The sequence below is a fragment of the Aphis gossypii genome, unplaced genomic scaffold, assembly GCF_020184175.1.
Source record: "Aphis gossypii isolate Hap1 unplaced genomic scaffold, ASM2018417v2 Contig00456, whole genome shotgun sequence".
In the NCBI taxonomy this organism is placed as follows: Eukaryota; Metazoa; Arthropoda; class Insecta; order Hemiptera; family Aphididae; genus Aphis; species Aphis gossypii.
This window is the reverse complement of record NW_026083113.1, coordinates 71621-95931: the sequence shown is the minus strand read 5'-3', so window position 1 is coordinate 95931 and position 24311 is coordinate 71621. Positions and strand designations below refer to the sequence as shown.

General features: G+C 30.8%; 5 protein-coding genes and 1 pseudogene across 5 annotated transcripts; 5 read left to right on the top strand and 1 right to left on the bottom strand.

Annotated features, from left to right (window-relative positions):
• Positions 1-250: 250 nt before the first annotated feature.
• LOC114126658 (uncharacterized) lies at positions 251-7446 on the bottom strand (annotated as a pseudogene).
• A 4900-nt stretch (positions 7447-12346) lies between these two features.
• On the top strand, positions 12347-14505 carry LOC126554245 (zinc finger MYM-type protein 1-like). Its single transcript, XM_050209338.1, has 3 exons — positions 12347-12560; positions 12618-14352; positions 14496-14505. The coding sequence occupies exons 1-3, from the start codon at positions 12347-12349 to the stop codon at positions 14503-14505; spliced, it is 1959 nt and encodes a 652-aa protein (XP_050065295.1).
• Positions 14506-14554: 49 nt separating this feature from the next.
• On the top strand, positions 14555-15311 carry LOC114130446 (zinc finger MYM-type protein 1-like). The gene is made up of 3 exons (XM_027995419.2): positions 14555-14618; positions 14685-14829; positions 15161-15311. The coding sequence occupies exons 1-3, from the start codon at positions 14558-14560 to the stop codon at positions 15309-15311; spliced, it is 357 nt and encodes a 118-aa protein (XP_027851220.2). The 5' UTR covers positions 14555-14557.
• A 543-nt stretch (positions 15312-15854) lies between these two features.
• LOC126554239 (uncharacterized) lies at positions 15855-16517 on the top strand (the record flags this gene model as incomplete). Its single annotated transcript, XM_050209330.1, has 2 exons — positions 15855-16159; positions 16215-16517. Coding segments are annotated over exons 1-2 (591 nt in total), but the record flags the coding sequence as incomplete, so codon positions are not given.
• A 71-nt stretch (positions 16518-16588) lies between these two features.
• On the top strand, positions 16589-17348 carry LOC126554240 (uncharacterized). Its single transcript, XM_050209331.1, has 3 exons — positions 16589-16689; positions 16765-17239; positions 17304-17348. The coding sequence occupies exons 1-3, from the start codon at positions 16617-16619 to the stop codon at positions 17332-17334; spliced, it is 579 nt and encodes a 192-aa protein (XP_050065288.1). The 5' UTR covers positions 16589-16616; the 3' UTR covers positions 17335-17348.
• Positions 17349-22789: 5441 nt separating this feature from the next.
• LOC126554244 (uncharacterized) lies at positions 22790-23407 on the top strand. Its single transcript, XM_050209335.1, has one exon. It carries the CDS (start codon positions 22790-22792, stop codon positions 23405-23407), a length of 618 nt encoding a protein of 205 aa, XP_050065292.1.
• The last annotated feature ends 904 nt before the right edge of the window (positions 23408-24311 follow it).

The following is a 24311-nucleotide window of genomic DNA, read 5'->3' as shown; positions in this document are numbered from 1 at the left end:
AGTATGAAATTTTCAAAAAATAATGTACCAACAATTAAAAACTGGATTACCACTATTAAAGGGATACATTATGTATGTAAGAAACTTTTGGCTAGTGGTTTCAATTTATAACACTGATATCTTTTAATCAGGATCCAGTGGAAAATTTATTTTGTAAAAATTAGAAGCCACGGTTGTCGTAATATAATCCGACGTGTTATAATTTCCAGTAATCTTTTAAATCACTGATGCTCAATAGTTTAATGTCTTCTCAAAGTGTGGGAGCTAACTGCGAGAATGATAACTGTGAAAATTGACAAATTTTAAAAAAACTATTGTGTTCATTTCCTTCATTAAATTCTTAAAAATCACTATTTGCATCCTCTAGTATTCACATAACAAATAATAATAATATTCCAAAAACAAGTTCTAAATTGGCTTTAGCTTGTCAGTCTTATGTCACAGGAGCTATTATAAATAAAGTTAAAAAAACGACAAAAAATTGTAAATTTTGTTTAGAAATTTTAAGTTCAAAAAATTATTCGAAACACAAAGACATAATAAAAATAAACGATATGAAAATTGTAGTCTTCAAACGCCATCAGTTATTTCAGTTGACATTTATGCTACTATTATAAATGAATTAATTACAATATTCATGCTTTCATCAACAAACCCAATATAAAACAACATTTTTTAAATTATATTGATTCTAAGATTAAATTTTCGTCTATATGTCTATCTCACATACAAAACAATTGTTCTTAAATCATGCATTCAAAATTTTAATTTTTTTTATATTACAAATATTAACCGAATACTGAAAGGGGAAAAAGTGCAAAACCTATGCTCTGAAACAAATGACATATTTATTTCTTGCCACAAATTACTATAACATTTCAAACTTAAGAGACAAAAATACTAAAGAACTGTAATAAAAACATTATTTAACATAGGTAGGTACATAAACAACTACATTTTTAAAATTTAACTTGAAAACTTGTATTTATTCTTTGTTATTAATATTTAATATGTGGAAACAATGCATTAACTAATGTAATAAATGCATTGTTATACTGTATGGTATATACATATATATTTCGTATGGCAACTATATGGTAATTTAATTCTATTATTATTTTTATTATTATAATTATTATTTATTTCTGTTATTTCAACTATTTATAAACATAATATTATTTATCTATATAGTAGTAGTCGTAGTGTACTAATTTTAACCACTGTGTAACACTTGTGCTATACCATTTTTATTCAATTATATTATTTTAATAAATGTTTTATTATTATTAATATTAAGTATGTATAAACAATGTATTATTATTAAATATGTATGATAAATGTATTAATATAAAAAGACATAACTGTTTTTCATTTATTAATAATTTCAACAAATTGATATTAATTGTAATTTTATAATTCATGGTTTTTATTTTAAATAGATAATATGTAGATATAATATAATTAATCGATTTTAAGTTGAATCGATTATAATTATCGATTGTAACTATCGATTGTGTGAAAAATACAAAATGCGACAACCTGGAGCGCTAGTGTCACTCAACATGTCAACAAAATTTTTTCACACTAGTGCCCTTTCTATCTATTTACTTTTCTATGGATATAATCTTCGTAATAATTATTGCACACACAGAGCATAATATAATATAAGTATAATCTGCAATGACGTCCTTGACCATCGAACTAATTATCTAATGACGCCAGTGTACTACTGTTAATTTTTTTTTTTCTATATCCTAAATTTATTAACATTTATAAATTGTTATACATTATAAATTATTATAGATCATTAAATACACGGTTAAATACACGTCTACCCGTGTACTGAAATACACGTGTACCCGTGTACCCGTGTATTTCAAATACCCATAGGAAATCGTAAGCCCTAATTCGGACGCCGCCCGCGGGGATTTTGACAAGCCCGACAACAAGTAAAAACCAGCTACGGACAACCTGTTGGAATACTGCGGGTATCAGTCGACTATGCAATAGGTACAGTCCGCAGGGTCGGTAGAGAGCGACCTGTTTAAAACCGCGGCGGAACAGTTTTTAAAGTTGTTGACACAAACGTTGCAACAAACGAACGAATCAAAACCGTTCGAGGCACGTTTACGGGCGCTTGAGGCAAGCATGACGAGTTTCTTTACGGAGACACGTTTAGTAGCAGCACAGCAGCCACACAACAACACAGTCTCGCGGATAAACATGCACCCGTCGTCTGAACACGTAACAACTCGCAGTGACGTGACGAACTCAAAATTGTGGTGAGGCAAACATTTTTACTGACCACCCACTCTTCAAAATCTCATAAGACCCTCAGTTCATCAAAACACACCCCAAAAAAAAAAAAAAAAAAAACTCACTTCAAAAATTGTTTTCAAATAGGTACATATGAACATTTTGTCTCTCTATATTTTAGACCAAAAAACATCCCTAATAATTTCAATTAACATGCCCAAACAGTTGAAAAATGGAAAAAATTTAAATTTAAGTATAAAAAAATTTTACTTTGAAAAGTGACACAGATAATGTAGTTAACTTTGGTAATCCATTTTCAAAACATTAATTTAATGATTCATTCATCTCGGCGTACTAATGGACCTTACTAACGTCTTTGAAGAATGTATTATGTAAATTAAGGGGGTTACAATACGTTATTTTGTTGCATATTTTGTGTTAAAATACATATCTAAATATTTATTGCCTAATTGATTTATTGATTCAACAATTAATAAATGTAAGGAGAGAGGCTCCTCTAAAGCACATTCTTGTAATATGAGCTTTTTATGATATAATTTATCATTAACTAATTTATTTATTTATAGTAACATATATACATAAATGAGATAGTAAAATTAATATACAATTAAAAGAAGTATAAAATTATAGATACCATTTTAATTATATATGTATATTATTGAAAAATAATTAAGAAAACATTAATTTTTTTAAAAAAAAATCTGAATATAGAGCAACTTGATCATGACACTTTTATGTCAATAGGAAATCTTTTTCAGTACTCAGAATTAAAAGACTTTCAAAACGGCTTTGTCCTGTTGAGAATCGCAATCTATTTTTTATTAATTTCACCTTAAAATAAAAATGTACCAAAAATTATAATGATGTTTTATGCTTGTAATAGCAATTTATGTATGATTATATATTACTTTTGAAAAACTACGCTCAGCAGAAGCCGATGATATTGGGAATGGTACTCAATGACTTGTAGGTCATGTATACATTTGGAAACGCATCAATTAAACCATAATTTGATAATAGCTCAAGTATTTTTAAACATGAAGTTGTTCATTGTGTCTTCTGTTTTTGTTCATTTTCATCTGAACTTGGGCCTGGGATGTCATCAGAACTTATATTGACTATTTTCATAATTTGGTGTAGAATAATTGAATTTAAGTTCATGACCATTTAGTAGTTCACTTAAGCTTTTCCTAAATGTTAAATATCCAGTTCTTAATGCAATTTTGTCAATGTGTACAATCCATTTTTGCAGATTATCAAAAGAATTTTGTGGTAATTTGTTTTCATTCATTGTCATTAATTGCTCAGGAGACAGTTAACACAAATCTTTAAGTATTTCTCTAGAGTCACTAAACCTTACAGTAATAATTAATTGATGTAATAATAGCATCTAACAATTTGTAATAAACATTTCTTCGAAACACATCACTAGGCAATGAAGAAATGTCATCTCTTGTTTTTTCTCCAGACATCATTTTTATTTTCATTGGTCTTGTCTGTTTAAAATCTTTTTCTTCTTGATTTTTGTCATGTACAAATAACTTATTGAGGGGGCTGGAGTATAATAATAATAATATACGAGTCCGGAGACCAAACTCTTATTTTACGCCACTAACACCTTGGTCTAAAAAATATATTATGGAGGACTAGCTGGGTGTGTAGTGGTGTAATAGCTCGAACCAACCTGGTCGGGATCGCCTAGCAATTACTGTCGGCTATGTAGTGATTATTGTGGATTATGTGTATTTGTATATTAATGTGTAACACGGTTTTTGGCAATAAGTTACTGTTGCTGTATAATACACAATAATAATAATGACTACAAATATTATAACAATGAACACAAATAGAAACAGTATTTTAGAAATTACAATGAACACATTATTTAAAAATATAGTTTGTTAATAGTATTCTAGCTGTCCTTTACCATATAAAAACAACTTGAATACCCTATTGAGCAATGGCACAAGCACAAGTAAGTAACACTAAGTAGGCCAAAGTTTTTTAACATAATGTCGTCAAATTTACTTGATTTTTTCAAAGACCAAATAATATTTTAGTATGTCTACTTTTAAAAATTACCATAAAAAATGTGCGTTTATAAAGGTAAACATAATAATACATAACTAAAAGTAATAAACTCACCTCTTTCCACGACTTGATGTTTTTTGTGGCTTGGTTTGAGGTTTTCATACCACTTAAATTGGCAGATAGTTCTTCCCATGAACCTTGCAATTTGTCTTTGGTATTCAGAGTTGTAAATTTTGCCTGTTGCAACTTCCGGATGCTGAGTTAAATAATCAACCATAAATTCTAACTGCTGAATGTTTCGTCGCTCTTGCCTTTTTTTTTTTTGTAGGCGGTCCATTGTAGCTGTATTATACCATTTATTAATATTAATTTAAATATTAAGGCTGGAGTATAATAATAATAATATACGAGTCCGGAAACCAAACTCTTATTTTACGCCGCTAACACCTTGGTCTAAAAAAATATATTATGGAGGACTAGCTGGGTGTGTAGTGGTGTAATAGCTCGAACCAACCTGGTCGGGATTGCCTAGCAATTACTGTCGGCTATGTAGTGATTATTGTGGATTATGTGTATTTGTGTATTAATGTGTAACACGGTTTTTGGCATTAAGTTACTGTTGCTGTATAATACACAATAATAATAATGACACAAATATATAACAAATCACAGCAATGCAAATGTATAAAATTGAAAATATAATATAAATAATAAATCAAAGCCCTTATGGCTATAACAGCATATTATATATTGTGGCCCTTCTGGCCCAACCGGAAAAAAAAGGTATATATAAATGCGTGACCCTTATGGCCAAACAAAATATAAATATAATAAATAAACGGCCCTTATGGCACGAAAAAATAATAATAAATATATATGGCCCTTTTGGCTTAACCACTAAATAATTATAACACAAATATAATAATAATATAAAACAATTAACTCACAGGTTGTCGGTGCACTGCTGGCCAGCCGCTGCCTAAACTATATAATTCACATAAAAATAAAACACGCAAATGGTGTTAACACACAGCTTAAATATTATAATATAAAATTGACGATTCGCGCCGGAACAAAGGTACAATAAATCAATTGGTGCAACAATATAATAATTAGGCCCTTCTGGCGCTAATGGTTATAATAAAAAATAAAATTCGCACTATTTTGAAATACAATAAAATAATTTGGCGCACACCGTGTAAACGCGACAACGTACGATGTGAGAAGATGTATACAATACGGTGGCCGTGATAATTAATTTGCGTAGACGGAGCCGGTGCCGTATGATAACGCGGTGCTAGGTAATCTACATATTATATAACTCGCAAGACATTCGAAAAATTCAATTATAACTATAACAAAAATAAAGAATACGATAAGTGATTATTATGTGTGTGACCAGCTATTCTTGCTTCCCGGTATTAATTAAACATAAAGATACTATTATTATATTGTATCATTATGTTGCGGCGGCAACATTTATCATCATTAACTATCTGAATGCAGTTTTCTTCAGATCTTAAATCTTGTAAACGAGTTTTAGCATTATCAAGTAATGTCATAGCTTGAATGAAATCCATTGATTTTGATTGCAAATAATTAGAAACTACTGTGGTAATTGAAAATATTTTTCTTATAAAGTGCAAACTAAAACAAATTGATATAATGTAATTATTTTTAGTACCTAAAGATTCTGCAGTTGACACCATATCCTGGTCAGAATCCTTTAGTGTGGTCAATTCATTTAAAGTTTTTAACAGTGCAAAATATTTCTCTTATACCACAATTAACACCCTATCATGTGATGACCACCTTGTAGATGAAAACCGTTTTAATCGACGTTTCTGTTCTTGTGAGTACAATTCTCCTTGCCATTTTATGAATATTGCAGTTCACTTTCTAGCTCGCATAAATTCTACCAATGAGCTGATATTGCCAAAAAATGACTTTGTTTCTAAGCAGCAGTCGCAAGTATCAACTACAACTAAGTTGAAAATATGGGCGGAACACCAAACGTAAATTGCATGAGGATTTTCTTCTTTTATGCGTGTTTTCAAACCAGAATATTGCCGTTGCATAGATGCTGCCCCATCATATTCTTGGGTAATTAATTGTGAACGCCAGTCAATTTGATATTTATCAGTAATTTAACAAAAAAATATTGAACATACCAAGACCAGTAGAATCTGGTGCAGTTTCGAGGGCTACTAATCGTTCATTAAATTTTCCTTGTTCACTAATGCATATTAAAATAAATGTATACTGCTCAATATTTGATATATCAGTAGTAGCGTCAATAATAACAGCAAATTCGTTAGCCTGTTTTACTTCTTTAAATATAAATGAACGAACTTTTTCTAACAAAATATTCATGATATTGTTTTGAGTTACATTTGATAAAAATGTTACACGGTTATGCTGATTTTCATTTATTTTAACCATATGGTATTTTAATGGAGCATGGTAATTAGATAAGAGTTTTAATAATTCCAAAAAATTACCACGATTGGATGATTTATAGCCTTCATCATGCCCTCGCAAAGCTATATTTTGTCTAGCTATAAATAGTATTGCTTCAATTATAGCTGACAAAACTGCTCGGTTTTCAGCGACTTGACGATTAGCTGCTTCTAAGATTCCTGTATCAATTCGCACGTTCTTCTGATACAAACCTCTAGCTATTTCACTGGTAATATGCTCTGACCAACTTTCATAAGAATCAATTGTTCTTTTAATATTTTTGTAGTCATTTGACCCTATTTTGGCCAAGAATGAATTTTTTGCTATTGGAAGGCCAAAAAGCTTACAAGATAAGCAAAAAAACTTATCTTGTGATGTCAAGTATGAAAGCCACCACCTTTTTACAAACATCCGTTAATTTTGAATTTTACGGTGGTAAAAATTTTCATGAAATTATCGCACATCACCATTTGGATATTTTTTCTTGGGGAACTCATAATTCAATAACTCCAATGAAATTGGTTGACGAGAGCCTAATGATGAAAAGTGATGTACTAGCTCATTTGATAATACCAGTGACAGCTTTCCAGGGTCATTTGGAAATACTAGAAAAAATTGTTTTTAATTTTAATTTCAATACTCTATTTACTTATGGCTATTTTTAATGCCTAATGACATACTTACTTACCTGTAAGAAATGTGTTTGAAGGATTTAATTGCTAGGTTTGTCCACTAATTTCTAATATTGACTCATTTTTCTCTACATTATATCAAATATCAATGATAATTAATATGCAATATACAATTAATACAATTTGTTTTACAAATACGGTATTGTAGCCAATTCTTTTTTCATTTAAAAACAATTTTTCACCAGGAACAAAAATCTAACATGTATGGCTAAAAAACTACATCACACAAAATTAAACTTCTTATAAAAACAGTTTTATGCAGAGCTTAATCACATATATTTGAGCTTTTATACATATAGTCTATATTATACAAAATACCAACACTATTTTACAAACAAAATTAGTTATAGTGAAACATTGTTATAAGAAGGTGTAAAATGAGAGTTTTGGAACCTAACCCGCTGACCCGCTGACCCGGCTGACCAGGCTGACCAGCTGACCCGCCGCCGTCCCCACCACCGCCCCCGTCCCCGCCACCGCAGCCGGATACGTATCCGTGTAACCCCGTCGCGCCGCCCCCACATCAATCGCCAGCCGCCATGGTTATCATATTATTGTACACGTACTATATTACCGTACACACATATTAATGTATATTCAACAGTTATCATGCACATGCGCAGGCCTATTTTACCGTGCACACATATTCAATAGATAACGCTATCTATCCCTGTTGTTATCACATATTACAGGCATATTACCATTTGAAAAATTATAGTATAACAAGCATGTAGAGTCTTGTTTGCATTACAAACAATAGTATTCCATACTCAATATTATATATTTATGCAACTTTTGTATTGGGTTAGGAGACTGGAAGAAATCGAGCCGATAGAATATAGACGGCGACTAAAAGTACAATAGATGGTAAATGCAACTATGATTTTAATATGGTACGAGTTTCCGAGTGATACTTTAGGTTTTATTATAGAACGAATTCGGATTTTAATATAGATGTAAATAATAATAGTATTGTACAGAAATTAGATTTGAGTTTAGAAATAATTCTATAAGATGTATTTAGAATATTGTAGTTATACTAAATATATTTGTATCATCAAAACAAAATGTATATTTCATCTACCTGTAATACCTCATCCCTCGATGACCACCATAGATCGTCACCGCGTATTGTCACGCTTTTATTCTCCAGCATTTAAATTAAAACGTTCGTGTCTGAATACACAACTCACTAAAAAAGAAATCCCTAACAAACAATAGTACAGGTAAGTATCCGTCTGTCTAGACTCTAAATTCAGTTTATTTAATTCATATAATATACCCTGGGTCCTTTAAGTCAAATGTACCCAGAGATTTCGAAAACCAGAGTTTTCGAAATTAGTTGTATTTTTATCGATCAACAAGCAACATCACATTTCTACATACATTTTCTTTACATTTTTTTTTCTTTTAAATATGGATCTCATGACACGTAAGTACCTTTATAGTTTTTTATACTTAGCTGAGTAATATAAAACATATATATAAAATGTGTTACAAATTAAATAATACGTCGTTGGGTTTTACGAGACTATTTGATCGAAAAACACTACATGTATAAGTATTCTATTGTTATCGAAAATGCCCTGTCCCAACCGGTCTATTCTCGCACGTGCAGGTCAGTTTCAGGAATTTTATCGATGCTCTGTTCAATACAATGATACCCAAAATAGTTAAAAATCTATAGTGATATACCTAATTCCTAAATAATATTTTACCTAACCCTGGCTTAATTTGTCTTCATCACCGCAAATGCTAAGACACTTGCTCCGTTACCCGTCGATGTACGTTCAGTCTGTTCTAGACAACCATTTCGTACGTATTATCTCCGCGTTTTCACACAACAGTATTAACAATTTTTCCAAGTGTTTAAACACTTTATTTAAACATGTTTAAATGAGATAAGTGTCCATCGGTTTTTAACGCGAAGCGTAATTTGTCGACTCATAAAAAAAATCATCTCGGAATTCGATTCCCATGCACTATTTGACCTACGACATTTAAATACAAGTCACATCTTAATAGACACCAAAAAAAATCTTCATGGTATGTATTTATATAATATTATTTTTCATCATTCATGATATTAATTTATAATAATTTTTTGAAGGTATCATTAACGTGCCTGCACATTGTCAACCCGCCGCACGTGAAGATATACAGATAGCACCGCAAATAACTGTTCCAGATATACCAGCTGGTGGTTCAAACATGTTATCTGATGACGATATTTGTATGATTGCAATGGATGCATATGAAATGCTAGACGCTAATACAGGTAAGTTAAATATAGTTTATCACTCGCGACATTTTCGACAACACATTTTTAGATATTAATTAGGATTTTTATTTTTTAAAGATTCTTACACTACAACCGATAACGGGAAACGTGCTTCTTCCGCAAACACTACGTCTGCTATCAAAGCTAAAAAAGCACGTTTACTTCTTGTACAGTCTCCCGGCTTTATCGAAATTTCGTCTTCTGCAAATAGAAAAGTCGTTGGTATTACGCAAAAAATATCGAAAACATTCAAAACTATATTGCATTTTTTAATTCGATTAAATCTGAATAAGTCGAGTTACTAAAATCACAAGCGTCTAAACATCCAATCAAGTTTAATTTAAAGCTGGAAGCTACATACAATATTCCGAATGTTGATAATTCAACAGAGAACCGTTCATTTAAGACCTCAGCTAGACCAATTTTTTCCGAAACTGGTGTACGGGAAATTGTTGAAGAAGGTATTATAAAATTAATGGCTGAGCAAGACGAATATTCTAGCAAGGGAAGTGGTTATACGCTACAGTGTATTGACGGAATATTATTAGGTGTTTATCAATATACACCTATGAGTAGTTCGTCTTATATTCCGTTACCTGATTTCATTGAAAGAAAAAAAGCTGTAATCAACCCGCAAAACTCAGACCAACAGTGCTTCAAGTTTGCTATATTAGCAAAACACGTTACGGGTTCAAATAAACAACGTATAGAAAATTATACAACTCACGAAGAAAAATATAATTTTTCCGGTCTCACGTTCCCGACAAAACTACATCAGGTTAAAATTTTCGAAAAAAATAATCCTAATGTAACTGTCAATGTTTACGGACTCGAAAAACATTTCCAACCACCGCAAAAATTTCCAAAATATGAAGTGTTTCCACTGAAGGTGGTAGATGAAGAAAAAACAGATCATTTCGACTTGTTACTAATAACCGATGATGAAAATTCTCATTTTACCTACATCTCTAATTTTTCCCGACTTGTGCGATCACAGAAAACCCAACAAAATGGACGTGCTGTATTTTGTAAACGGTGCTTTACATCGTTCGAACCTCTAAATATTAATAAATATGAATTAAATGAACGCATACGATTTGAAGAACACAAGTTAATATGCGGAACACACAAACCAATTTTACCTCGAATGCCTGCTCCCGGATCGATGTTAGAATTCGACGCATGGAAAAAAACTCAACGACATCCGATAGGTATATATGATGATTTTGAAGCACTACTAAGAAAATCCGATGACAAATACCTACCCTATGTCCCTATGCATTTAACATATTATTACAATCCGTCAATCCACATTAGTTCATAGTTATATCCTAATGTCTCGATAATATAATTTGATTATTATGAATGATTATAACTACTTTAATACAAACCGTTGGTCTATATTATACTATTACCTATAGTATATACGTATTAGTTATTGTTTTACAATGCTAAAATAGGTAGGTAGCAGTAAGTACTGCACAATTAGAGTTTTAGAACTGCACATTTTATTTTAGAACTGCACAATTTGTGTTGTACTGCACATTAGCGCAAACCCTGGTTCATTGACACATTAAGATTTATGGCTTCAAGTTTATCAACACTCTCGGAATATTTATTAACACCAGGGTTCGAAAAGTTTAGAGAAACAGCTAAACATTTTAATACCGCAGACTTGCCACTCGTTACTCATAAAGGTGTTTACCCTTATGAGTACACGGATGGTTGGAACAAGCTGGAGCAAACCAATTTACCAGAGAAAGCAGATTTCTACAGTACACTAACAGAATCAAATATACAAGAAGAAGATTATGAACATGCAAAAACTGTTTGGAGTCACTTTGGATGCAAGACTTTGGGTGAATACAGTGATCTATATCTGAAAATTGATGTTTTATTGTTGGCTGACGTGTTTGAGAACTTCAGAGACCTATGTTTAACCACATACTGTTTGGACCCATCTTTTTACTATACAGCATCAGGATTCTCCTTTGATCAGTGGCGTATTTGAGGGGGGGGCGATGGGGGCGATCGCCCCCCCATTGCCCAAGTTATATGTTTTTGTTTGTATATATAAATCAATTTACACTAAGAAAATATGTATTACGAAAATTAAAAAAAAAAAATTGTTACCATTATGTTACTATTTTATCAACAATATTATCATACACGATAAAAATTATAAATATTTCGATTGTGACCACGGTTGTAGATACCGCCGTGATTGTGATGATGCGTGATGTTTATTGAGAGTTGTAAATAAAAATAATACATATTATCATGATATTATCATAGATTAACATGTTCTGTTCCGTTTCGAACGTTATTTTCTTTTCTATGGTTATGGTTTCGAACGCGTTTGCTTTGCGGACGTTGCGGTGCGAGTGTGCGACCTGACGATTTTGCAATCCGTTATAATTTTATAAGTCGAACGACTCTCCGTTGTTTACTTTTAAAAATCTCGTGTTTCTTTTACGAACGCCATTTGCTTTTATCTCTCGAGTATCGCGAGTAAAACGAGTGACTTTATATTATATAGTGTTAAATATTATATATAGTTATATGAAATTCTATGTTGTGTAAGTGAAACATTAAAAATAAGACTATGAGTAAAAGAACTACTGACCAAAACACGCTTTCATCGTGGGTGATAAAACGACCAAATGTTTCTACTACGATTGACTGCAATATAACAAATAAATTACCAAATTGTTTAAATGAAGTATTATCAAATACTTTAGATGTAAAACAACCTTCAAAATTAAATGACGATCAGTTTAATTTACCGCCTACTACAAGCAATTTAAACGAATTTACAAGTGATATAGGTTATTTTTTAAAGAATGAATTATCAAAAATTCCTGACAATATTAAAGTAAAATTATTGGAACTACCTAATATTCCAAAAGATGATTTTATTTACCCATTCTCGACTCACATAAAAAAAAACAAGGAAGAAAAAAGGTTTCTGAATAGATCACATTTTGAAAAATACAAATGGCTTGTGTATTCTTATGAAAAAAATGGTGTTTTGTGCAAATATTGTGTATTATTTAGTAATAAAGGTGGAAAAGATAGAGCAACGCAATTAAATAAATTGGTAAAAGAACCTCTAAAAAAATATGCAAAAATCTTAGGAAAAGATGGTGATTTTGAAGTGCATAGTAAAAATCAATATCATATTAATAGTGTTCAAATTGCTGAAGATTTTTTACTGAGATATAAAAATCCTCACAAAGAGGTTATCAATATTATTAATACTGATAGACTGAAACAAATAGAAGAAAATAGAAAGAGACTAAAACCAATAATTGAAACAATTATTTTTCTTGGTCATCAAAATATACCTTTAAGAGGGCACTATGATTCAGGACATTTCTATCAGAAAGTTAATAATTTATTACCAACAACATCAGATATAAATTCTACAATTAATAAAGGTAATTTTAGAGAACTCCTAAAATTAAGAATTTCATGTGGAGATTCTAATTTGGAAAAACATTTAAAGTCTACTCATTCAAAAGCTACCTACATCAGTCCAATTATTCAGAATGATATAATTGAATGCTGCAAAAATTACATTACAGAGGAAATTGTTAAAGAGATTCATGAAAGTAAGTATTACAGTATCTTATTTGATGAAACGACGGATATTAGTCATATTTCACAAATGAGTTTGATAATTAGATATCCATATAAAGGCATTATAAAGGAATGCTTCATGGGTTTTATTAACTGCCATGATATTTATGATGACACTGCAACTGATGATGATGAATTAATTGAACAGGTTGAGAGGAATCTTGAGACATATGAACCAAAGCTCACTGGTGATATATTGGGAGAAGTTGTGGTAAATATGTTAAAGAATTTGACATTAAATTTAAAAAACTGTGTTGGAATAGGTACTGATGGATGTGCGGTTATGGTATCTATTGCAAGAGGTGCTGTTAAGAAAGTCCAATCTCATGCAACAAATGCTTTACATTGTCCATGTTCAAACCATGCACTAAATCTATCAATATCGAAATCATCTAATGTACAAGTAATCCGTAATACCATAGGGATAGTCATGGATGTAATTTCATTTTTTAATTTGTCCTCTAAACGTAATTTTGTCTTAAAAAAAGTTTTAAATGGTAAACCACAACTAAAAAGTTTGTGTGAGACAAGATGGGTTGAACGCCACGACTGTATCATGATTTTTAAATCTTCTTTGTCTGATATTGTAGAATCTTTATCATTAATTTCTTATTGGCAAGAACAAATTTCTTCTTCAAAAGCAAAAATATTATTGTTAACACTTTGTACATGTGAATTTATTAATGGATTGCAGTGTCTATCAAGTATATTGTGTGTGACATCTAAAATAAGTAAACTTCTACAAGCAGAATGGCAAGATATATGTCAAACTAAAGAAATTATAACTGATGTTATTAATAATCTTGAGGAAAAGAGAAAAAACTCTACTGAAAATTTCCATGAACTCTATATTGAAACAAAAAAAATTATGCTGAACTTGGAAGTTGAAGAAAAACTGCCCCGTTTAACTGGTCGTCAAACTAAAAGACCTAACTATTCTGTTTCATCAGTTGAAGAGTATTACAGAGTGTCAGTATATATTCCTCTGGTAGAAAATATATTAAATGATATGAAGGAAAGATTTAATAATGAAAAAAATCAAGCCTTTTTATTTTTATCTCAACTTACTCCTAAATATATTATTAAAACTAACAATGATGATATTGTTAAAGTAGTTCTTGAAAATAAAAAATATTATATTTTTGAAGATATGGATTTTATTGATTTGGAAGAAATGCATCTTAAAACTGAAATTAACCTATGGAAATCTAAATGGATAAGAATAAAAGAAGAAGGTATTTCAAAAAATAATTATATAATTTCTTAGAGGTTTATCAATAAAAAGTCTGTTTTTGTTTAAGGTGGAGATGTCAACCTTGATGTCATCACTTCTGCGGAAAATTGTAATGAGGTGCTTTATCCTACTATAAAGAAGTTGCTTTTTATTTTAGCATGCTTGCCTGTTAGTGTTGCCTCCGCTGAAAGATCTTTTTCGACTCTTAGAAGGTAATGCTTAATTCTAATTGCATGCATAGTAAATTAGTATTATTATATAGTTAGTATTTAACCATATTTAAATGTTTCAGCTATTACAATATTAAAAATATTTTTCCTAAGCCTTACAATAATTTGCTATCAAAATTCTTATAAATTATTAAAATTTATTTAAAAGTATCTTATTTAGTATTATTAAAAATATCACAGATAAAATTTGCTGAAAATATTTTCTTGTTCATGGTGGTTGAATAGTATCTTCTGTTTTTAAAAAAGTTTGGATTATTTAATTGACATTAATATACTTTTATTTTTATTTTCATTTTTAATTTATTTTATGTAGATTAAAAACCTGGCTTAGGTCAACAATGGGGCAAAATAGATTAAGCGGATTGGCTTTAATGCATGTGCATCGATCAATACACATCGATATTGATCGAATTATTGATAAATTTTCCGCTATGAAAAAAAGAAATGTTGATTTTCAAATTTAATAAATATTTTCTTACTGTAAATTGAGTTATATTATTTTATTTACCTTTCTTAAGAGATGTAAGAGATGCAAGTATAAATGAACCAGTAAGTAAAGACCGGTAGGTCTTGTATCCAAAAGTAAAAGCATATTTATAAAAAAAAAAAAAAAATATTGCTCTTGTGTAGTGTATAATGCTCATAAATTTAGTATCGCCCCCCCCCCCATAAAACAAACTCAAATACGCCACTGCCTTTGATTGTATGTTAAAATATACCAGAGTCAAATTAGAGTTACTCACAGAGTATGATATGCTGTTGATGATTAAAAAGGGTAATTATAATAATTATATATAAAAATTTACATTTATAATATATAAATTTTTTATAGGAATTCGAGGCGGTCTGACACAAGCAAGTATGAGGTATGCTAAAACTAATAATGAAAAGACCCCAGATTATGATCCAACAAAGCCCAAATCATGGTTAATTTATCAAGATTGTAAGTATACATATACATATATTTTAATTATTTTTTTAATATTAATTTATTTTTTTAGGTAATAATCTCTACGGTTGGGCAATGTCACAACACATGCCCTATGGTGGTTTTAAGTGGGTTGAACCTAACCTAGAAGGGCTGAATGATTTGAACGATACATCACCCATCGGACGGATATATGAAGTTGACATTGCTTATCCGAAAGAACTCCATGATAAACACAACGACTTACCTTTCCTACCACAAAACGGTATCCCAGCTGGTTCAAAAGTTAAAAAACTCATGGCAACACTTCAGTCGAAAAAAAACTATATTATTCATTACCGAAACCTCCAACAAGCTATAGCCAATGGACTCATAGTTGAAAAAGTAAATGTATAAATGTTTTTATTTTACATTTATAATATAATTATTTTTATTATAGGTTCATAGAGTAGTTCAGTTTAATCAATCACCATGGCTGGCTCCATACATAGCACTCAATACAGAGATGCGAAAAAAAGCAGCAAATGACTTTGAGAAAGACTTTTTCAAACTTTTAAATAATGCGGTTTTTGGGAAAACCATGGAGTCTATGCGGAAAAGAATAAAAATGGAACTGGTGTCTAGTGATCGTCGTTTACAAAAACTGATAAATCAGTCAACATTCAAACACTGTACTACATACAATGAAACTCTAAATGCAGTTGCATTAGAAAACAAAATCATTGATTTTTGTAAACCTATTTATATAGGTAAATATAAACATTTTAATTTTTTTTATTGTCATATTAATATTTTTAATTTTTTATCAGGTTTTGCAGTGCTGGAAACTTCCAAGTATTTAATGTATGACTATCACTATAACGTAATGCAGAAACATTATGATGATAAAATTGAGCTCATGTATACAGATACAGGTAAATTATTATTATTATTAATTTATTATTTTAGTTTCATTGGTATACTTTTATTAATTTAATTTATTATTTTAGATTCATTGGTGTACTATATTCAAACTGATGATTTTTACAATGATCTGTTGAACAATCCAAACTTGTTGAATCGAATGGACACTGCAAATCTACCCCGTGACCACCCGTGTTACATTGCTGAGAGAAAGAAGATTCCTGGGTTATTTTCTGATGAAACCGATGGACGTATTATGAGAGAGTTTTGTGCTCTCCGTGCAAAGTCCTACGCTTACATTTTAGAAGATAAGGAGAAAATCAAAGCAAAAGGAATCCGTGGACATGTTGTTAGAAACCATATGACCTTTCAAGATCATAAACGGTGTTTGTTTGGTGATCCCAGTTTGGAAGTAACAACGTCAAACGTTTCTATCCGTTCATTCAAACACAAATTAAAGACCATCAAATCCAATAAATTAACTTATAACAGTTTTGATGATAAAAGGGTTATAGTTGAAGACAAAGTACACACCCTAGCTCATGGACACTATTCTATAGAGTGAGTATATAAATATATATATATATTTTAATTATTTTTTAATTAATAATTTTGAATTTTATAGGGAGGAACTTGAAGCAGAACTAGATAGTTAGTTTTTTTTTAAATATATATATATTTGTATATATTTGTAAAAATTATTTCTGTATGTATAATTTTTTATACTTGTTTAATTTTTGTAAATATTTTTTCTATACATTGTTCTGTATACATTTTATCTAGAATAAAACAATTAAATTTTTCCAATGTCATATTTTTGTACTTGTATATTTTACTTTAAACTATTTTCTTTGTCAATATTATAGTTAGTATGGTATAGAATTAAAACTCAATTTTGAAATAAAAAAAACATGATTACAATTTTTATGAATTATTTACAAACCATTTTCTTAAAGCAAACACTTTATAAAATGAACAATATTTAGGATTTAAATCCTTATGAAAGATACAACAAGGTAACCTTTCTTCATCACATATTTGATCCAGTCGAGGACAACCCAAGTCTTCAATGTTGATGACTGCAACGTATGGTATATACTCTATAAGTAGTTGTTTTTTCTGTTCGCCTTTGGTGTAAATACAGTCAAACTTTAACGAATTCAATATTCTGCCAAGTTCTTCATACTCAATATCACCGTAATCTATAGATAGCTGATGAAAATTTTGTAGCCACTTGTTAGTTTTTCGACGTTTATTATCTTGATTAGATTTTGAATTTTTAAAAATCCAATGTTGAGTAGCCCATGTTTCTGTGTCTACAATAGACATCGCTTTAATCATATATTTGTTATTCGCTCCAAGAATGCAATGAATGTCAATGATGCCTGTAGACATTATGGTTTGTCTTTAAAATAAGTTTCAATAGTATTGAGTTGACTATGTATAGCAGATAATGTTTTTTTCAAATCGTTTACAGCTTCTAGAATAGTTTGTAATGTAACTTCAGCTTTTATCATATGCTCTAATATCTATACACGTTAATTTCAACTTTTCTGTTTGTGCTTCTTGTAATTGAAGGGATGTATGATTTTCTTCAATTAAATGTTCAATTTTATTTAATTTATCCGAATATGATTTAATCGAATGTTCAAGATTTGAATTAATTTTTTTTATTTCACCAGACTGAGAACTACCGAACACGTTCATAGTAGAAACTCAACTAAAGTTATTTTCTAGTGTCATTTATTTTTATCCAACTATTATGTGTATTGTCAAACCCCAGCCACTTTATAAATATCTGTGTCCCCTTCCTACGAATAATTTTTTCGATTAAATATTCGTTTGGGTTATTTGTTTTACATATTTCCTCAGAGTAAAAACAGCCAGCAATTGGTTTTCCTGTATAATCTTGTAATTGATATGTAATAGGCATGGTTTGATTAACTTAGATAATTTTGAATATTTCTGCAGACCAACTTGGTAAATAACCTTTTGTAAATACACTTTTATATGTACTTATACGAACGTAATCACCAATTTTTAAACTATTTTTTCTATTAATAATTTTGCGTGTTTTTATTTCAACTGATGTTGGATCTAAATCAGCTTGCGTCGGAGTCATCCTTATTGTTCTATGTTTTGTATTATTATATTCATTAATCAATGAAGGTAAAATAGAAATACAATTGTATGAACCTCGTGCAGTAAACTCTCTAAACATTTTTTCTTTTAATGTACGGTTGAAACGTTCTACAATACATGCTTTCATGGTGCTATACGTTGAATATTTGTGTATGTTATACTTTTTCATCAATTTATCGAATATTGTATTATACAATTCTTTTCCGTTATCAAGCTGTAGTAGTTTGGTGAACGTTTGAGTAGTATTTTCGACATTGCATTTGAAACTTCTTTAGCAGTTTTTGATTTTAATGCTATCGCCCATGCAAATTTCGTAAAACAGTCTATGACGCATAGAATATATTTGTAACCTTTATTTTTTTTCGAATATGGTATCATTTCAACCAGATCAGCTTGCCATAGATCATTTTTTCCGTATATATTAACTATACGTCTTATGTAATTTTTTTTAGCAGGTTTGTGTAGTTAAAATGCGATATCTCGCTTAGACATTTGGTATACGTTTTATGTAACCAGCTTCGCGTAATTGATCGTATTTCGTTGGAAACACCTGTATTGTCAGCAGCTTTTGATGCTAATAGTAGTTTTAAACGGGAAACCAATTCATTCGGATCGTTCCAATATTGAAGTGTATGTTTCTGTAATTGTACAGATAGTCCACTACCAGATGGAAATAATGTTGTGATTATATCTCTGTATTTATTACCGTCTTTTTTAATTTGTTTGCTGTTTGACGTTAAATGAGCTGATGTTTGAATTAATATAGATTTATATGTTTTTAAATCGTTTTCGGTATATAATTTCGGGGCTTTTGAAAATATTAAACTACAGAGACCCTGTGTTAACGGGTGTGTAGTATCATCAACAATTATCGTATTTCCGACAAGTTTGAATTCTTTTTTACCTAAACGTACCGTTTTATTAGGCTGTAATTTAGGACCATACGTCTTGTCTATGCTGTATGAATCTAACAATTCATCTATTTGATAAAAATGAAAATCTTCAGTGTTGTCTATAATTTTATCCAAAGTAGATTTTTTTATTTCGTTTAACGGATCGATAATCGGTTTAAATGTTTCTGTTACTATCGATTGAATATCGGCTTTTCCTTGTTTTAATGCAGTATATTTTCGTTTAATATTTTCTTTTGCTTTTATCAATTCTTCGAGTACTTCACCACTGGCGTCCATGATCGTGAATGAGATGTTTTTTAAAAAACGTAAGTTTATATAATAACAAACGTGTCGAAACCGTGACGATAACGCCAATTATCGCGTTCACACTCTTTGTTTATTACGATAAAGTTGAACCTCCCCTTACGCCAACATGATGTACAGAAATCTTTAAATTCTGTATACGACATATCACCAGAGTAATGCTTCATGTAAACATGTTTTAAATTAGTTTCATCTTGTTTAAATAAAACGATAAGGTTAGCGTTATCACGCAAAAGTTGTTTTGGTACTCTTGAATAATTCTGAGTTAGATAGTACACATCTATAAGGTTATGCCTTCCCCTTGCAAAGATTGATCTACATACTCCTTGCCCCTCTGTCAAAATATCGTCTAGAATATACACAGAGTTTGGTAGGGCTTTTTCAGGTTCAATAACTTGTTCGTTTTCGTAGAACGTAAATAATTGTATTCCTTCGATATCTGATGAGATATTACTCAACATTTTATATTTCGCTTGATCCAGAGTTTTCGAATATATGTAAACGTTGTGAAATCTTATTCCATTTATATTAGTTAATAATGCAAACATTAAGTTCGTTTTTCCACAGCCGGACGGACTCACAATAAGCGCACGTATCGTATTAGGTAGAAGCGGACCGTGTCTATAGTTTTGAAACGAAGTAGGTGGATCTACGTTCTCAACTGTAAGCTCGGTTTCTTGTTTAATGAATTTCATTTTGATATAAATATCTATATTGTGATGAGAATGTCATCAGTACACAATGTCACTCGCTCGAAGAAGCAACAAGAATAAAGGTGGCGGGCTTATTAACACGCTTATAAACAAATTACCGGTCGAACTTCACGTGCCTGGTAAGTTTATTAAATCCAATATTATCATAATAATAATAATAATAATATTTTTTTTTTGTAGGTTATCAATATTGTGGACCTAGTAAAAAATTGAAAAAAACGTTTAGTTCGTGTTGATAAAGGTATAAACCCATTAGACGCTGCGTGTAGAGACCACGATATCGCAAACGAACGTAGTAACTCTATCTCCGATCGTAACGAAGCTGATCATATACTAGAACAGCGAGCCTGGGATAGGTTCAAATCGAAAGATTCTGGTTTAAAAGAAAAAGCTGTAGCTTGGGGTGTGACGACCGCCATGAAGGCAAAACGTAAAGTTGGTGGTGGTTGTGATTGTGGGTGTAAAGCAGCGGTTAAAGCAACTAAAAACGTTTTAAAGAAAAATGTCGGTGAAAAAAATTTAATGAAATTAACAAAAAAGTGTGTAGCCGTCGCACGAAAAACATTTAAATCTACAAAACAAAAGTTCCGAGAATAGTAAACATTCCGAAAAAAGGTGGTGCATTACCACTTATTCCGATTTTCGCAGGCTTATCAGCTCTAGGCGCTCTGACTGGTGGAGTTGCCAACGTTGTTAAGGTGGCTAATGAATTTAAGAGGAACGTTCCATCACATTTGGGAAATGGTTTATACCAGACGCCATATAAAGGCAACTCGTACAAAATAGGCGATGGTCTATATATCATACCTTATAAAAATGGTGGTGGGAGAGTAAAGACGAAAAAAAACTAATATCTACGTTACCCAAGAGAGCGTTGTACGATTTCGAACTTATAAAAATCGCATGTTTGTTGAAAATACCACATTTCATCGGCGTGTTTACTAGAGATAAGTTGCCCGTTCGTCCTAAACGATTTGAATCGGCGATTGTTAACTTGGACACTGAAAACGGTACAAGTACGCATTGGGTAACGTTTAAAAAAATCGGAAAAAAAATAAAATATTACGATAGCTTTGGAAATTTAGCACCTCCGCTAGAAGTACAGAAATATTTTCAAGGATGCGATATTAATTACAATTATAACACAGAGCAGAGATTTAATACATCAAACTGTGGACACTTGTGTATACAATTTTTATCATGTACACGATAACGTTAAACGGAAACTCGAGTGAACTGTCATGCGATTTTTTTCCACCCATAGAGGTAGAAAATACAGCACAAATATGTCTTTTGAGCCTGCTAACAAATAATTCAATTCCAAACATAGAACTTGGTTGCAATACCATAGGTTTTCGGAATATGATTGGACAAGTTGAAAACGTAATTATACCTACTGGAACGTATGGGTTGGAAGATTTAGAGTTTGTTATAAACAAGTTGAAGGCCGACTATATAACTTTTTTCGAACTTAAATCAGATGGTAACACGTTTAAGTGTATGATATCCTGTAGCCATGAGATTGACTTTTCAATCGAAAACAGTACAGCAACATTATTAGGATTTAGAAATGTTGTATATACTACTGGTACTACACACGAATCTGAAAATACAGTCAACATAATGAAAATAAACTGTATAAAAATAGAGTGCAACTTAATAACCGACTCATTTTGTGACGGATCTCCGAGCCAGATTATACATGAATTTTATCCGACTGTTGCTGTGGGCTTTAAAATTGTTGAAGTGCTTAGACATTTAGTTTTTTATGGTCTTAATACTACTTCTATAAGTAAAGTTGAAATCATACTAAAAGATCATAAAGATCGATTGATAAATTTACGTGGTGAACCAATTACGATTCGATTACAAATAACACACGGATAAGATGGCGCTCAAGTTTAATATAAATACTACTGCAATAAAAAAACCCGTCATTAAAGTGACTGCAGTTAAGAAGTCAACACCTATATCTAAACCGAAAAACAACGAGTTCAAGCTCACGAAAAATAACTTAGATTTTCTTCGTTACTACAATAATGGATGACACATATTTAGATGTAACGGCCGGTTATGTCGACGATTGTAAAATAACGCAAATGCAATATCATTCGTTCACACCGTATTCAAACACGTCTTTTTCATACAATGATGAAATTGGAATAAATATTCAAAATATGGAATCTTACACTCTACCGTGTGAAAGTTATATTTACATTGAAGGAAAGCTAAGAAAACCTTTAGATACTGTAGGAGACGTACGTTTTTCGAATAATGGTTTAGCATTTTTATTCTCCGAAATGCGATATGAAATAAACGGAATAGAAATACAAAAATTGAAATCACCCGGAGTGTCGTCTTGCTTGAAAGCATACTGTTCATATACACCAAGTGACTTGAATACGTTAGATAATTGTGCTTGGGACTCGGGCTTGGACGGCGAAGATAATAAAAATTTTATGAGCAAAGATGTATTTACCGGTTGCATACCTCTAAAACATTTATTCGGATTTTGCAAAGATTATAAAAAAATATTACTAAATTGCAATCAACAACTGATTTTCAATCGCTCGTCTACCGATTTAGACGCATTACGTATGACGCAAACCGGAACCCCCGAAAATGTTGAAAAAAATAAAAAAAATACGATTGAATAGATTAAAGTTATATGGAAGATGCCGTATAATCAGAGTTAATGATAAAGAAAAATTAAAACTGTTGAAAGTGATAGATTCACGTAAAACGTTATCATGTGCGTTCAGAACCTGGGATCTATGTGAATATCCTATACTATCTAGAAATACTTCATATTCATGGACGATAAAGTCTAACAGCTTGCTTGAAAAACCTAGATTTATTTTATTTGGATTACAAACAGATAGAAAAAAAAATATAGAAAACGACGCTGGGCGCTTTGACCACTGCCAACTAAAAAATCTTAAGGTACACTTAAATTCTGAAGTGTTTCCATATGAAGACTTTCGTGCTGATTTTAAAAATAATACCATCAGCTTACTGTATAAAGCCTATACAGACTTTCAAAAATCGTATTACGAGAGAGATTATTCTGAACCATTGTTATCAAAAAATGTTTTTCAAACATATGTTCCAATCGTCGTTGTCGAATTATCGCATCAGAATGATAACATAAAAGCATCGACCATAGACCTACGAGTAGAATTTGAAACGGATACGGTTATTCCTGAGAAAACTGCAGCTTATTGTTTAATTTTACATGATCAGATTATAACTTATAACCCGTTTAGCGGTGATGTTAGAAAACTGTGATTTTTATACATAAATATGTGTATTATTTCTATTTGTAATTATTTTTTTATACCTTGTAAATATATTATTTTTACTTTGTAAATATTTTTATTACCTTATTATTAATAAATAAAAAGAAAAACTTTTTTTTTTTTTTTTAAAAATAACTGAGTTGTTTTTATTTTACACAAATACTATACAAATTTTACACAAAAGTACATTAAACAGTGTGTCGTCTTTTGGGTAGTGAGTTGGTAATATTGTATTGCGGTCCGTATGGTCCATCGTTTTCGT

What these genes read in the sequence shown, in the direction of transcription:
- LOC126554245 (XM_050209338.1), top strand. Translation starts at nt 12,347, where the DNA reads ATGAGTAAAAGAACTACTGACCAAAACACGCTTTCATCGTGGGTGATA. An exon ending in CAATTTAAACGAATTTACAA is followed by an intron (nt 12,561 to 12,617) that starts GTGATATAGGTT and finishes ACAATATTAAAG; the next exon opens with TAAAATTATTGGAACTACCT.
- LOC114130446 (XM_027995419.2), top strand. Translation starts at nt 14,558, where the DNA reads ATGCATCTTAAAACTGAAATTAACCTATGGAAATCTAAATGGATAAGA. An exon ending in GATAAGAATAAAAGAAGAAG is followed by an intron (nt 14,619 to 14,684) that starts GTATTTCAAAAA and finishes TTTTTGTTTAAG; the next exon opens with GTGGAGATGTCAACCTTGAT. An exon ending in TCTTTTTCGACTCTTAGAAG is followed by an intron (nt 14,830 to 15,160) that starts GTAATGCTTAAT and finishes TATTTTATGTAG; the next exon opens with ATTAAAAACCTGGCTTAGGT.
- LOC126554240 (XM_050209331.1), top strand. Translation starts at nt 16,617, where the DNA reads ATGTATGACTATCACTATAACGTAATGCAGAAACATTATGATGATAAA. An exon ending in GCTCATGTATACAGATACAG is followed by an intron (nt 16,690 to 16,764) that starts GTAAATTATTAT and finishes TTATTATTTTAG; the next exon opens with ATTCATTGGTGTACTATATT. An exon ending in CATGGACACTATTCTATAGA is followed by an intron (nt 17,240 to 17,303) that starts GTGAGTATATAA and finishes TGAATTTTATAG; the next exon opens with GGAGGAACTTGAAGCAGAAC.
- LOC126554244 (XM_050209335.1), top strand. Translation starts at nt 22,790, where the DNA reads ATGGATGACACATATTTAGATGTAACGGCCGGTTATGTCGACGATTGT.